Source organism: Miscanthus floridulus, chromosome 5 (genome assembly GCF_019320115.1).
Source record: "Miscanthus floridulus cultivar M001 chromosome 5, ASM1932011v1, whole genome shotgun sequence".
In the NCBI taxonomy this organism is placed as follows: domain Eukaryota; kingdom Viridiplantae; phylum Streptophyta; class Magnoliopsida; order Poales; family Poaceae; genus Miscanthus; species Miscanthus floridulus.
The window spans coordinates 33,512,232-33,526,815 of record NC_089584.1 but is presented as its reverse complement, the minus strand read 5'-3'; the positions used below and the strand labels follow the sequence as shown (position 1 = coordinate 33,526,815).

Genomic DNA, 14,584 nt, shown 5'->3' with positions numbered 1-14,584 from the left:
GCTCGAAACATTTACAATTTTTTTACCACAGCCTCCACATGTGATAACACGACGCCTCGACAAGTTTCGTGATTTTCGAACTTCGTTTGCATTTTATATAATTTAAAATCACATTTCCGGCAAGTACCTCGACATGTTACGTCAACGAGATGCTCGAGATTTCATGTGACTTCCTGGATACGGCCTAAACATACCCTAAATATCATGAGTATTAATTTTTGGATGACCAAAGTCCATTATTCCATGTACCTGCAGTTCAAATTTGAAATGTCCCAAAAAATTAGATGAAACGAAATAAACTAATGAAATATATCAAAAAAAAGTCAAAATTGACCCAAATTTTAGAATAGAGTTTGAAATACTGTCACAAAGCCATAAAAAAAATTTGGGCCCAAAATCAAAAAAACAAAAAAAATTTGCCGAGTGCCATGGGGGACACTCGGCAAAGTGGCCTTTACCGAGTGCCGGCCCAGGGGGCACTCGACAAAGTTAATTTTCAAAAATTAAAAAAAAAATTTGCCGAGTGCCTGACGCTGGCACTCGGCAAAATAAGTTTTAAAAAAATAAAAAAAAATTTGCCGAGTGCCCAAGGCTTACACTCGGCAAAATAAGTTTTTAAAAATAATAAAAAAAAATTTGCCGAGTGCCATCCGTTAGGCACTCGGCAAAATCTGACGGCAGGTGGCCGCCATCACGGGCCGGCCACCTTTTGCCGAGTGGGACTTTTGCCGAGTGCTGCGGCACTCGGCAAAGCCCAGATTTGCCGAGAGCCAGGCTTTGCCGAATGCCTGGCACTCGGCAAAGCCATCTTTGCCGAGTGCTTTATTTTACCGAGTGCGGCACTCGGCAAAATATTTCTTTGCCGAGTGCCCCGATAAAAAGCACTCGGCAAAGTCTCAGACACTCGGTCAAAGTACAGTTTTCCAGTAGTGAAGATAAGATACTAGAATTACAAGATTCGTGTTCAAGAGAGAGGGAGGCAGGGAGGAAGAAGAAAGAATAGTAGTGATATGCAGATTATGCTTCTCTAGATATTCGATGCCTCATGCCGCTGCCCTTTTTGTACCCAGAGTCTATGAGTGACCCTTTCAGATAAAAAAGAGTTTTGAGTGATGAGCTATTCAGCCTGTTCGCTGGTTGATTTCTGGGCTGATAAGCTCGACTGATGCTGGTTTATTGTGAGAGAAAAATACTGTTGGCTGACTGATAAGCCCTGACTGAAACCAATAAACGAACAGGCTGATTGTTGACTTGCCAAGGCTTATGGCCCAAGAGTTGGCGGCTCAACATTCGTCACGAACTTTGGGGAAGATTAGACAAGCTGCATATTACTGGCCAGTTTAGCAGAGCTCCACTCCTAGTTTCTTTGAAGCGGATTCTGTGGTATCAAATGCTTAAAATACAACTAGATTATGATAAAAACTGACGAGAATCGCTTCTCCATTTACGCTAAGCTAAGAGCTAAACAACCGCTCTCCACCAATCCCTACCGCTCCCCATTCAATCATCACTATAATTACTTCAGGATCAATTCTCACCCGCTCTTCGTCGTGCCCCCTGCTAGAATCATTTCATTGAAAAATTAAGAAGAATGAGAAAGGGGAGCTCCTGCAAACCAGGCGTGGGGTGTGGGATGTCGTCGCGGAGACCGATGGACGATCGATCAATTCTAAGAAAATGGTATTTTAATCTCATTGATCGCAAAGAAATATAAAGAAAACCGAAAAAACTAAGAAAACTCCAAATGAAGAGGTCGCATAGGCCTGGAGTTATTTTATACTCCCTTCGCTTTATATTGTAGGATGTTTTAACTTTTCTAAGTATTTTGCTATATACATAGACACTAATCTACAAAAGTTAAATGGAAATCCTTAGAAGCGGGCGTCCGATCCTTCGGACGGTGATGTTGTCGTGGGCCGCGATGCTGGTCTGAACGGCTCAACAAGTGTGTTCCATTATGCTCGTATTTTTCATTGAGAAATCGTTTGGTCATTGTCCACTCTCTAGAACAGAAAACCCACCCTCCACTCATCGAGCTAGGTCCCAGATTCCCAGCACCACCGCCGCATGCCGCGACTGCTCCACCGCGCTGGTCACCCGCCTACCACCATCCTTCTCTCCACCAGTGGTGCTCGCGCGCCGCAGCTAGCGCTGATGCTGGTGGTGCTCGCTCTGCCCGTCGTGCGTGTCGCCCGCTCCCTCCCGTCGCGTGCGCTGTCCGTCTGGCCGAGCCAAGCCTAGGGCTAGTGGCGCTAGTGGTGGTGGTGGTGCTCGCGCGCGCCACTAGTGCTGGTGGTGCTCGCGCACTGCCGCTCGTCGCCGGCTCCGACCCCAACAGTTAGAATCGACCAGGGCTGGCCTCCTCCATGTTGTAAAACGCATGTTTCAAGTATTTCAGATGTTTCATAAGTATATGTTGTAAGTGTTTTATATGGGTATAGCAAAAGTAGATCGGGATATTGCATATGTCGCAACGGTTGTACACGTATGTTGCAAGCTTTTGTTCTCAATATTTCATTTATTTTTCAGATATATGTTATAAGTGTGTATATCTAGATGTTGTATATGTTTCACGTTGTAAGTGTTTTCTGGATGTTGCGTATGTTTACAATGGTTTCAAGTGTTTTTTTTGATGTTTTTGCAAGTGTTTCATACGTATGTTTCAAGTTTTTCATCAGTCTTAAGGTATATATGTTGCAAATGTTGCATCTGAATATTTCGAAAGTAGATAGGGTTACATCTTTCCCCGCGCCTTCTGTTATCTTGCTTCAATGTCTCCTCCGCCTCCCGTGCTGCCAACGAGGTCCGTCACGAACGTCCGTGTCCTTCCCCTTCCAAGTGATTAATTGGGCGTAGGGCAGCAGTAGGGGCCAGTGTTGGCGTGAGGATGACATTTGGATGCAGATAGACCACATGGGCTAGCGAGGTACAAGGCTTTTTTTTTAAGAGAAAGAGGCGCAAGACTGCGGATGAGCGCGATGCATTCTTTGGTCAGATGTTCGGGCGCTAGCACTTCCGAAAATTAAAATACCTTGTAACGTGAATCAGATAGTGTATTTTGGAATGGACACAAATTGAGTATTCGAATTTTACTAAATAGCATTAATATCGAAATTTCGATTTCGAATAGATATCGTACAAGAATCCGTCTAGAGAAGTGAGCTACTCCGGCACGGCGGAGACTCCCAACTCACGAAGCATCCGCGGCGCAGCCCAACCAACCAGGGCACCACGCAACTACCACCACCACCACCGTCAACACCCCCGTCTGGCCGTCTCGCCACGCTCGTCCGACCGTCTCCTACCGGGCTCCGTCCCGCCGCCCGCATCACCCACGGGAAGTACAGCCGCGCCCCCACCCGCGTTCCGGGCGCGACCTGTTCGTACGGCCGGGGGAGGCTGCCGCGCCTCCCGACCTCGCTTCCGCCTCGCCTCCCCGACCGGACCAGCGGCCTCCGTCTGAAGATGCAGGGCGGCATCTCCGGATTCCGTAAGCCGTTACCGCCCCTAGATCGCCGGAATTTTGCGTCTCTCGCAGCTCGTGCTCGTACAATTTTCTGATCGAGGCGGCGGGGGCGCCGTTTTCCCTTTTGGTTCCAGAGAACGCGCCGGTGACGCGGGCGGTCGTCCTCGCGAGCGGCCTCCTGTCCGTCGTCTTCAGCGCGCAGCGCCGCGCCCGCGCCCTCGGCATCTCATACCAGGTGGGCAGAATCTCGCCCGCTTTGCTCAGTCTGCTGCGCTTGCGGTTAGGTTTCCCCAATCTGAGCCTTCGCTGTGGCACGACCTTTAGCTTTATTTTCTGGTGGTTCTTTGGTTTGGTTGTATGGACGGTGGACGGTGTCTAATCTCCGGGGCTGTAGGTAATGGTGTACCGTTGTGGTCTTCAACTGATGCTAGGTTTTCTCTGTGGTGTTAGCGAAATGATGCGTAGGTGAAGTTTATCTTATGCAGCTTAAATTGATATCTTAGGGTTTCAGGTTTTGGATTTGTTGCGGAACTGGGAGTATTGGCTCTTTATTGTTGGAGGTTATAGATACGGAGGGGTGTTGGTGGGACAACATGAATTATGCTTGTAGGAATTATTATGGATATGGAGGATGGTTTGCTCATGAAGTAGGACACAAACAATGTTGCTGGTACGAGTTAGGACTGGATGGACTAAAGTTTTTAGCTGACCTGTGGAATAAGCTAGTGAGATCCAGGGCAGTGATTTGTTAGATGGTTGATGTAGGAAATGATGTATGGGTTTAGACATCAGTTCTACAGAGATGGGCAATGCTGCCATTATTCCCGGTTGATCTCCACTGCAGTTGAATATTCATGTGCAGTCACATCTCCAAAACTCCATTCCCGGTGACGCTATAGGACATGTAGCCTTGTGCTTTTTTGCCTGTTATAAGAGTTAGAATCAAATTAACTGACTGCGCCACTTAAAGTTCGTGGAACTTGTATATTAGTTAACTAGCACTGCATGGGCAAACTATGTTGCATGTATGCGTTCTGAAAATTAATTTGGCAAACTAAAATTCACGATATGCACAAGGTGTGAGAAGCTTAGCTGATATTATGGATTAATATTACCAACAATAATTAGGGTGCAAGATTATGTAGCTAGCATGAAAGCATTATTTTATATAGGTGACCCCTCCACTCTTGTATGTTGCACAAGACGTGTGTACTATGTGATTTCATTGATTGACTTGAGATTTGTGATTCCAGAAATTAATTCATAAATGGTGGCATGTTGGTATCATTATATCAATGTGCCATATGAATGTCTGTTTGTTGAAATTGATTGGAAATTATAAAAGCTTCAAAGGAGCTTGAACTGCATCCATTGTTTTTAAGGCCCTTGGCGATGAGATGCTCGCAGGGAGTAAGTTGTACCCTATGAGCCAATGCTAGTAAGAGATCCAAGGGGACTGGAGACAGAACAGAGGAAAACAGTAGGGAACCAACCAGAAAGGCCATGCAGCCACCTCCTCTCATCCATACCAAATTCGGCGCCGCTGACTGGCGTGCAGCGCCTCCTGGGTCATCTGTGGCGACGTTGGATGATCCAGAAGGGGAGCAGCAGCAAGAGGGAGGGAAGGACCGGAGGGAAGGCTGCGTGGGAGAGCAGCGCGAGGGAGGGAGATGCGGCGGTGCTGCACCTGCGTGAGAGGGGAGCGTGCGTCCGTGTCCCTGTGACGGCGTGACCTGAGAAGGGGTGTGTATGGGAGGGCATTCGTGGGTTGCCTAGTGGGCTGGGCGACCACTTCTCTTTTTGTTTGCTCTTTTCTGGTTTTTTGTTTTCCTTTTTCTTGCCTCCTTCCTGCTGCTATTTTCCTATTTCTTAGGATGGTAAGGCGCAGCCTCGCCTTATGAACGCCTAGGCGTTGCCAAGGGGTTGTGAGGGTGATAGGTCACCACACCTCGCCTTGCTGCCTTAAAAACCATGACTGCATAATAGAATTACCTGTGGAATGTGAAGTTCACTGTCAACTCGTTACGTGTGATTATTTATTTCATAACTATAAATGGGTGAATTTATTGAAGTTCATATCTTGTACCATGCATTTTGCCAGAACATTAATTATAATTTTCCGTTGTATGATTAGTTTGGTACCCTATCTTTTAAAGCCCTTATGTTTCGTACCTAAGCTATGCATTTAGAAATGTTTGACATCCTGGGGAAAATTGAATGTTAACTCTTGATTATAAGTGGCAACTGGCAAGGTGTCTTAATTTGTATATTTGTCCTTTGTTTCAACTACATCTTTGATGTTACTCTTTTTTGTTAGCTAATCACTGACTGCTATCTTGAACCTTTTATATTTATAAGAAGTTTAATCATTCTGAGATTAAGTCTGATCAATTATTTCTATTATTATTTCAGGACACTATAACAAATTTCCGTTTATGGAAGATATTCCCATCTGTATTTGCTTTTCAGTCAACACCGGAGTTGATGTTTGGACTGTACCTTCTGTATTACTTCCGTGTGTTTGAGAGGCAGATAGGCTCTAACAAATATTCGGTAGGTACTTTACCTTTTATATTTCTCCCTAGTATTCTAAAGAATACTATGTTGTTATTGTTGTTGTATTCTAAAGAAATGGAAAAACAGCCCTCTCAAAGAAAATTTAAGAAACAACACCAACAACTTGGTATAAGGAGTGACTTGCACCAATAGTCCCAAAAACTGGCATGGCTTGCACTTTTGACGATGAACTTGAGAAGTTAGCTTTCTAGACTGTGGGCTTGGAAAGTGGTCCCATGATTTGTAAGTTCTCCAGTGCACGTGACTACGGAAGTCCAAAATACATGAAATTTCATGGCCATGTGATGAAGCTTTATTGCCAAATTAGTTAAGTTTTGCAAAAGGTTCCAAATATAATACACTACTTGTGAACAATTATGATATGATGCTTGCTCATTTTTTTTCATTTGACTGTGCAGGTTTTTTGTCTGTTCACTATCACAGCATCATCACTCCTCGAGATCCTGTCATTGGTTATCCTGAAAGGTAAACTAATGAATTAATGAAGCAAACTTATAAATAATGTCATCATATATCTTTTAGTGCACTTAATAGCTACGTGATCTGCTTACTTCCTAAATAACTCCCATTCACTCTAAAAGCAGAGCTTCCATTCTCCTGTCCTCTTTAATCATTGTGTAGTTTTTTTTTTCTCAAACAAAGCAGGAGAGCTGTGTATCATTTCATTAAGAAGAGATAAAAGCTCGGAGAGACAAGAGTCTACTCCTACAAGGGAGAGAAACTCCCAAACCCACACACACATCGTTGTTATAGTTCCGATTAGAAAACAGGAAATGACTGCCATATTTGATTGTAAATAGAAATACTACAGTGTATGTTAGCTTTTGATAAGATAGAAGCAGATGTGTCAATAATGTAAAGCATTTCTTTGGTACAAATTTTCAAGCTAGTGTAATATTTTGTAGAACTTATTCCCATATTTTTTTTAATTTTGGTAAACCTGATATCTAGTGTTCCAGGCCCATGTGGCTCCATTTTGTAATTAGCTACATTATTTATGAATTCCAAATAAGTTCACTTCATTTTCCAAAGATGCATTCGATTGGAAGTGTTTCTCGAAAAGCTTCTGGAAACATGGCATTTGTGTTTTCTGGAGAAAGTGTAATTATTCTCTAGAGAAGAACTCTATTCATCTGTTCCAGAGCATTCAGGAAAAATTGTCTCCCTGATTTTGTTGGATAGAACTCTTGAGTGAATGCTTTCACCATTTTAGAGTAGCTAACATTTTAAATATGTTAGCTAAGCCCACCTTCTGCTATTTGTCACATCATTCCCTTGATATTTATCTTATGTTGATTAGTGGCTTAACTATGAGCATTATTTTTTAATCATGTTTCGAATTATATCTTATATGCCAATTGATGGCATAATCATGAGCCTGTGCTTCTTGTTAACTCTTCCTCTTCCATTTTTCTTGCAGATACAGACTACATCAGTGCGCTTGCATCAGGGCCTTATGGTCTCATATTTGCCTCTTTTGTTCCATTCTTTCTTGACATTCCAGTCACATCACGGTTCCGTATTTTTGGTCTGAATTTCAGTGACAAATTGTTCATTTACTTAGCTGGTCTTCAGGTCAGTCTCTTGTCATAATCATAACCGAATTTATCTGATTTTGTTTTTTTTTTTCAATTCACCCATTACCTCTTTTCTATTTTACCTGGCAGCTTCTTTTATCTTCTTGGAAGCGCTCCCTTATTCCTGGTATATTTGGTCTGGTTGCTGGTTCTCTCTATCGTCTAAATGTGCTCGGCATCCGCAAGATGAAGGTTACTAAACATCTCTTTTCCAGCTTGTATTTTAGTACCGTTGATATTGTTCCTTGGTTTGCTTTCATATTTCCATTACAGTATTCTTCACTCATGAGTCAGGGCATCAGCAAACTTCCTGAATTACTAGATAATATGGAATCCAACCAAACCAAGTACTAGCTCCCTTGTTACATCCTCTGCATGGGTCCGATCTAGTAAATACCATATAACCCCTCATAAAAGAAAAGAAAAAAGTAAGCTCAGACAGTGACTGGGTCGCACAAGATCGCATTTCATCAGCTTTTTTTCTTGAAATTTTATTGGTTATTTACGTATTTGCTATTATGTATTCCTTATCCCTATTCCCTAGCCTTTTATTTCCCCTTTCTTGTTACAGTGGTCATGTTCATGTACCCCATGCACAAGGACTACATATTCTTGTTAGTCGCTGAATTCTTACTCTTGGTAGTAGTAGAATTCTTGCTCTCATCGAGAGAGGATGACACTAGGAGTTGGGACAATTTTCTGGTTTATTTCCAAATGCCATACCCACCTGAGGGGTTGGGGATACATATTTATAGGCTGCTAGCCAGCCAAGCATATGCCAAGATGCTAGTCTAAGATGCTAATATGCTGTCCTAATATGCTGTCCTCTAAGATGCTGTCCTAGCTAAAGACCAGCTGCAAGGATGCTGTCCTCTCAGTTAAGATGCTGCTGCAGCTAGCCCCACAAAGACCAGCTGCAGCCAGCCCCACAAAGACTGCCAACAGAGACTTATCACATCATTCTCCCCCTAAGTCTTGTGCATCGTCTTGTGGGAAAGTTAAACCATCCCAGTCCTGGAGCAGAGCTCAAGGAACTTGATCCTCCCAAGGGGCTTGGTAAGCAGGTCCGCAAGCTGGTCCTTGGTGTTGTTGTAGCTCGCCTTGATGCTCCCTTCCTCCAAACAGACTCGGATGAAGTGGTACCTCACCCGGATGTGCTTGCTACGTTCATGGAAAACGGGGTTCTTTACCAGGGCCAGAGCGGACTTGCTGTCCACCCTGAGCTCCACATGCGTGTCCTCGGCCTCTGCGAACGACCGTGGCTCGCCGTCGTCACATGCAAGGTGCAACTGCGCCTCCAAGTCCTCCAGGTCGTGAGGCACCAGTCCCGGCACCGACTGGTCGCCGAGAAGGTTCTCCATCGTACGGTACCGCAATGGCTCGTCGTCGTGGTACGCGTCGATGCGCTCCTCGTCGTGAGAGAGCGGAGTAGCGAGCTCAATCGGGCTGTGCTCGACACGAGCTGGTGTTGGAGTAGACGTGCCCGGAGAGGTGCCTGTCGGTGCTGGAGTGCGTGGCGTTGCCAGCTGTGGTGGAGTCGGCGAGGAACTCATCGCAGCCGAGGTCCTGGCTGGAGAGCGTGGCGCTGTCGGAGTAGCAGGCGCCGGGGTCGGTGGAGGCTCGGGGACTGGGGTAGACGCGCTCGCCGAAGAAGAGCTGCCTACTCCCCCAGCTCCCTCGAAGTGGACGTACTCGACAGTGAAGTCGTCGTACGTCGGAGCCGAGCCGTCGTCCACCGCCTTGTCCCACGCCCATCCTCGCCCTTCGTCGAACACAACGTCGCGCGCCGTGCGCACACGCTGTGTCTTCGGGTCGAGGATGCAGTAGGCCTTCGAGCCCTCCGCGTAGCCGATGAACACTCCCGGAGTGCTCCTGTCGTCGAGCTTGCTGATGTGGCCAAGCTCCTTGGCAAACGTGAGGCAGCCGAAGACCCGCAAGTGGGAGACCGCTGACTTGCGCCCATGCCAAGCCTCGTACGGCGTCCTGCCGTCGAGCGCCTTGGTAGGCGAGCGGTTGAGGATGTAGACGGCCGCCACCACCGCCTCTCCCCAGAAGACGGCCGGCATCCCCCTCTGCTTGAGAAGGGCCCGAGCCATCCCCACAATCGTCAGGTTGCGCCGCTCGACGACGCCGTTCTGCTGCGGGCTGTACGGCGCGGAGTAGTGGCGCTGAATGCCCTCATCAGCGCAGTACGACGCGAATTCAGCCGCCGTGAATTCGCCGCCGTTGTCGGTGCGCAACACGCGCAGCTTGCGGCCGCACTCTGCCTCCGCAGCAGCCTGCGAGCGCCAGATGGCGTCCGCAGCCTCTCCCTTGCTGCCGAGGACCATCACCCACATGTAGCGGGAGAGGTCGTCGACGAGCAGTAGGAAGTAGCGTCGTCCTCCCGGTGTGGCCGGTGTCACCGGGCCACGCAAGTCCTCGTGTACAAGCTCGAGCCTCTCCTTGGCTCGAAAGCTTGCCCGCTGGGGAAAGGGGAGTCGCCTCTGCTTCGTCAACACGCAGACGTCGCGGAGCTGCTCCACATGGTCGAGGCACGGCAGGCCTCGCACAATCTCCGTGGCACTGAGCCGTTTCAGGGCCTCGAAGTGAAGGTGCCCGAAACGCTCGTGCCACGCCTCGTCGTCCCGACGAGCAGCGAGACAGAGGGGTTGTGCCACCTGCACGTTGAGGACGTAGAGTCGATTTGCGCTTCTGGTTACCTTGGCAAGAAGGCGACGACGGCGATCCCAAATCCTCATGACTCCATCCTCAACCACCACGCGTGAACCATTCTCATCCAGCTGTCCCAAGCTGATGATAGAGTTCCTCAACGCGGGGATGTAGTAGACTCCGGTGAGCACCCTGTGCTCACCAGACACGGCGGTGAAGATGACGGAGCTGACGTCCTTGATCTCCACGCCGGATGCATCCCCAAACTTGACGGAGCCTCGGACGCTAGAGTCAAGCTCGGTGAAGAACTCCCGTCGACCGGTCATGTGATGGGTGGCGCCGGTGTCGAGGCACCACCCGTCAGTCCTGTCGTTGCCGGAGCTGTCGCCGAGGAGGGCGTGTGCTTTTGGCTCGTCAAGGTGGAGGAGAGCCGCTGCGGCCGGTGCCGCTGGAGGTAGCTCGATGCTTGCATGTGCCACGAACAGAGCCGGCTCCTCCGTCTGTGCGACGTGGGCCTGGCCGCGTCGTGGGCCCAATGGCCAAGCTGGCCGCAGTTGCGGCAGGCGTCGTCTCGTGCCGGCTTGTGCCTGCCGGCGGCGCCGCCCAAGGTGCCTCCGCAGGCATCACCCTCGGCACGTCCTCGCGCCCCGGCCTGGGCGTCTCTGCGCGGCTTGCCATGCTTGCGGCCGCCTGTTGCGGAAGAAGGCTCCCCCTTCTTCCGGTCACCTTGGCTGGCACGCCACTGCTCCCGAGTGAGAAGGAGCTTCCCACCAGTGGTGATGGGCCCCGAGAGAGCCTGTGGCTCATCGCTGTCGATGACCTTGAGGCGACCTATCGTCTCCTCGATCGACATCGTGGAGAGATCCAGCAGAGACTCGATCGAGCGAGCCATCTGCCTGTACTTCTCGGAGACGCAGCGGAAGAGCTTTTCGACAGCTCTCTCCTCGTCGTAGGGTGTCATCGCCGAACTGCACCATCTTCTGCAACAGAGTGTTGAGACGGAGAGCAAAGTCATCAACATCCTCACCTGGCTTGAAGGCGCGGTCGCTGCCGATGCGTGCTGCAGCGATGGCGTCCCAAGCCTCCTTGGCAGTCCGCTTGTTGGTAAGCGAGAACTGCATCTCGGGCGGAACTGCAGCGATGAGGGCATCCAGCGCCCGTCGATCTAGGTCGTAGTCGACGTCGCCGTACCGGACTGCCTCCCACATGTGCCGCACCTGGAGCTTTACCCTCATCACCGCAGCCCACTCGACGTAGTTGGTCTTGGTGAGGGTAGGCCACCCACCGCCGAGGCCGACGTCCCTGACGACAGCCTGGAGCCCGTGGTAACCACGGTACCGATCCGGGGAGAGAGAGCCACGCTGTCTATGAAGGCCGCGCTCTCCATCGACCGTCCGCCACCGTCGCCTGTGCGCGCCTCCTCCAGGAGCGTCGCCAGCGCGTCCGCGCCTGTCTGGGCTGCCGCCGCGCTCGTGGGCGTGCGCGGCTTCTCCAGGAGCGCCACCGCCGTGCGTGCCTCCTCCAGGAGCGCCGCCAGCTCGTCCGCGACCTGTTTGGGCTGCCGCCACGCTCATGGGCGTGCGCGGCTGCCCCAGGAGCGCCACCGCCGTGCGCGCCTCCTCTAGGAGCGCCACCAGCGCGTCCGCGCCTGTCTGGGCTGCCGCCACGCTCGTGGGCGTGCGCGGCTGCCCACTGCGCCGCCCGCGCTCGCGCTGCCTCCCTCTCTAGCAGCTCGAGGTCCGCGTCGGCGGTGTCGTCAGCGGAAATGGAGCTGCCGATGCTGCCGCGCAGAGCCTCGACCTCCGCTGTCCGCCGCACGCGCTGCATCCACCGCCGCCTCCGCTCTGGCTGCTGCCAGCCTTGACGCCCTTGCTGACGCTTGCAGCGGTCTCTGCCGCCGCTCGCTCGCGTTCCTCTGCCGCGGCAAGTTCGGCCTCCTGCCGACGCCGCGTGCTCGAGGCTACCGAGCGCTGAGACTGCCCTGCGGACATGACGCGCTACCGGATGGTTGCTGCGTGGGGAGAGGGCTGCTTCAGACGCGCAGAGGGAGAGGAGTGGACAGGAGCGGCCGGAGGAGCTGCTGCTGCCAACAGCTGGGGCTGTTGTGGGACTGGGAGAGAAGATGAGCAAGAGATGCTCAGGCTACAGGATAATACGGCTCTGATACCAGTTGTTAGTCGCTGAATTTTTACTTTTGGTAGTAGTAGAATTCTTACTCTCATCGAGAGAGGATGACACTAGGAGTTACGAAAATTTTCTGGTTTATTTCCAAATGCCATACCCACCTGAGGGGTTGGGGATACATATTTATAGTCTGCTAGCCAGCCAAGCATATGCCAAGATGCTAGTCTAAGATGCTAATATGCTGTCCTAATATGCTGTCCTCTAAGATGCTAATATGCTGTCTTAATATGATGTCCTCTAAGTTGCTGTCCTAAGATGCTGTCCTAGCTAAAGACCAGCTGCAAGGATATTGTCCTCTCAGTCAAGATGCTGCTGCAGCCAGCCCCACAAAGACCAGCTGCAGCCAGCCCCACAAAGACTGCCAACAGAGACTTATCCCATCAATTCTTTGAAATGCACTACATGTCTTTTCCCATGCACAAGGATAAATAGTCTATTTCCATTCAGAGTGTAAGATTCGTCATGAAAAGTACTTCCCATATTTTGTAATTGTTTTTTTTTGGACTATCATATTTTCACAAGAAATGCTAGTAGAAGTGGTCTCCTTGTGGACTGTGTTGATGTTACGATGTTCTAAACAACTTATATTTTGAATTGGAGGAGCACTATAATTGCTAATGCATATAATTTTCTTTCCTGTTTGGTGTTATAAAGTTCCTTCCTCTTGTACAGCTTCCACAGGTTATTTCATCATTTTTTGCAAGATACTTCGCCCCTTCCCCAGGAAGCACACCTCGTCCCTCCAGGAGTCTTGTTGGAAACACACCGTCCCAAACAGGCCATGCTGTTCAGGTTACCTTCTGAAGAACTTAGTTAATTTCTGTGTGCAATGGCCCTTGGATCTAGAACCAAGATATAATTTAGCTAGAATCGTGTGGTAGCTTTTCAAATATTTGGCATAGTTGCTTGTTTATGGCATAAAAAAAAAGTTCCCTATTTATATGAAGTGCAGTTGACAACTCAAACATGTTTTAGCCGATAACTGTGCTTGATATATTAATTATTTCTTTATCTCAAATATGAATGATGTGTCCATTACATATATATACTTAAATTCCAAGTTATAAATGCAAACTTGCCTTTATGATACATTAGGCTGGGATTACATTATTGGTAACTCATTGGTTTCTAGGTCTCATTTGTTAGTCTTGTGACATTGTTGTGCTATTATTCTTGTTCTGCTATGAAGAATGAATTCTTATCAATTACGTACTAAGAATTTCATGTAATGAAAATAAATTAGCAGCTGTTGTTTAGTTGATCAGCCTGTTGTGCACTGCTGACTTTGTTCTCCCAAGCAGAATCAGCCATCAACTGGATTTGCACCTATCGTGGAGCCTCCAGAGTCCTCCGTTGCTATGCTGGTCTCAATGGGCTTTGATGGCAATAACGCAAGGCAGGCACTCATGAGGGCTAGAAATGATATCAACGTGGCAACGAACATCCTACTGGAAGCACAGTCTCATTGAACTAACGCACTGCAACTTTCGGTGGTAAATTTGACTATTTGAGGGAAGAACTGGTTATATTCCAAGATGAATTTCCCTGCATTAGGCACTAATCTATTTTTAACGTCTAATTAGATCGGGGAATCCTTCCAATTAACCAATTAAGAAGTTAAGCTCGTTGCTTTTTTTTTATTTTACCAGAATTAGAGCCAGGCTCTATCCATTTATTCACTAGACCCAGAAAATCAGAATTTTTTGATTAAAAAAAAAAAAGAAATTGATTTTATTACGACATGCTATTTTTTCCATTTTTTGCTTTGTGGATAAAAAAAAAGAGTTTTTTTTTTATAACCCGCTTGTTTTATTCTAACAAATTCTATATGGAACTGCCCGCTGAAGAGAAAATCGATCTGATTGTCTCTCAGCCTATATCGAATTTTGGAAAGAAAAAACCAGAATTTTCTTCTTTTTTTTATTAACATTAAGAAAAAAGGTAGAATTTATCTGATATAGAACACTCATATCGATAAAATAGTTTGAACTATTTACTAGAAGGGCACGCAGTCCTTTTTCCAATGCCAAATGGACGACCTATGTATAAAAAAAAGAGAAATTTTTTGGATTTGAAGAAAAAATAAAAGGAATTCTATCAATTTTTATTTTCCATGTACCAGCCAAGC

The 14,584-nt window shown here is 48.1% G+C and overlaps 1 protein-coding gene across 1 annotated transcript; it reads left to right on the top strand.

Moving 5' to 3' along the window:
- The first annotated feature begins 3,158 nt into the window (after positions 1-3,158).
- On the top strand, positions 3,159-13,975 carry LOC136449804 (rhomboid-like protein 20). The gene is made up of 8 exons (XM_066450001.1): positions 3,159-3,490; positions 3,601-3,701; positions 5,879-6,019; positions 6,442-6,508; positions 7,464-7,618; positions 7,711-7,812; positions 13,129-13,248; positions 13,758-13,975. The coding sequence occupies exons 1-8, from the start codon at positions 3,466-3,468 to the stop codon at positions 13,923-13,925; spliced, it is 879 nt and encodes a 292-aa protein (XP_066306098.1). The 5' UTR covers positions 3,159-3,465; the 3' UTR covers positions 13,926-13,975.
- The last annotated feature ends 609 nt before the right edge of the window (positions 13,976-14,584 follow it).

What these genes read in the sequence shown, in the direction of transcription:
- LOC136449804 (XM_066450001.1), top strand. Translation starts at nt 3,466, where the DNA reads ATGCAGGGCGGCATCTCCGGATTCC. An exon ending in CCCTCGGCATCTCATACCAG is followed by an intron (nt 3,702 to 5,878) that starts GTGGGCAGAATC and finishes TTATTATTTCAG; the next exon opens with GACACTATAACAAATTTCCG. An exon ending in TCGGCATCCGCAAGATGAAG is followed by an intron (nt 7,813 to 13,128) that starts GTTACTAAACAT and finishes CCTCTTGTACAG; the next exon opens with CTTCCACAGGTTATTTCATC.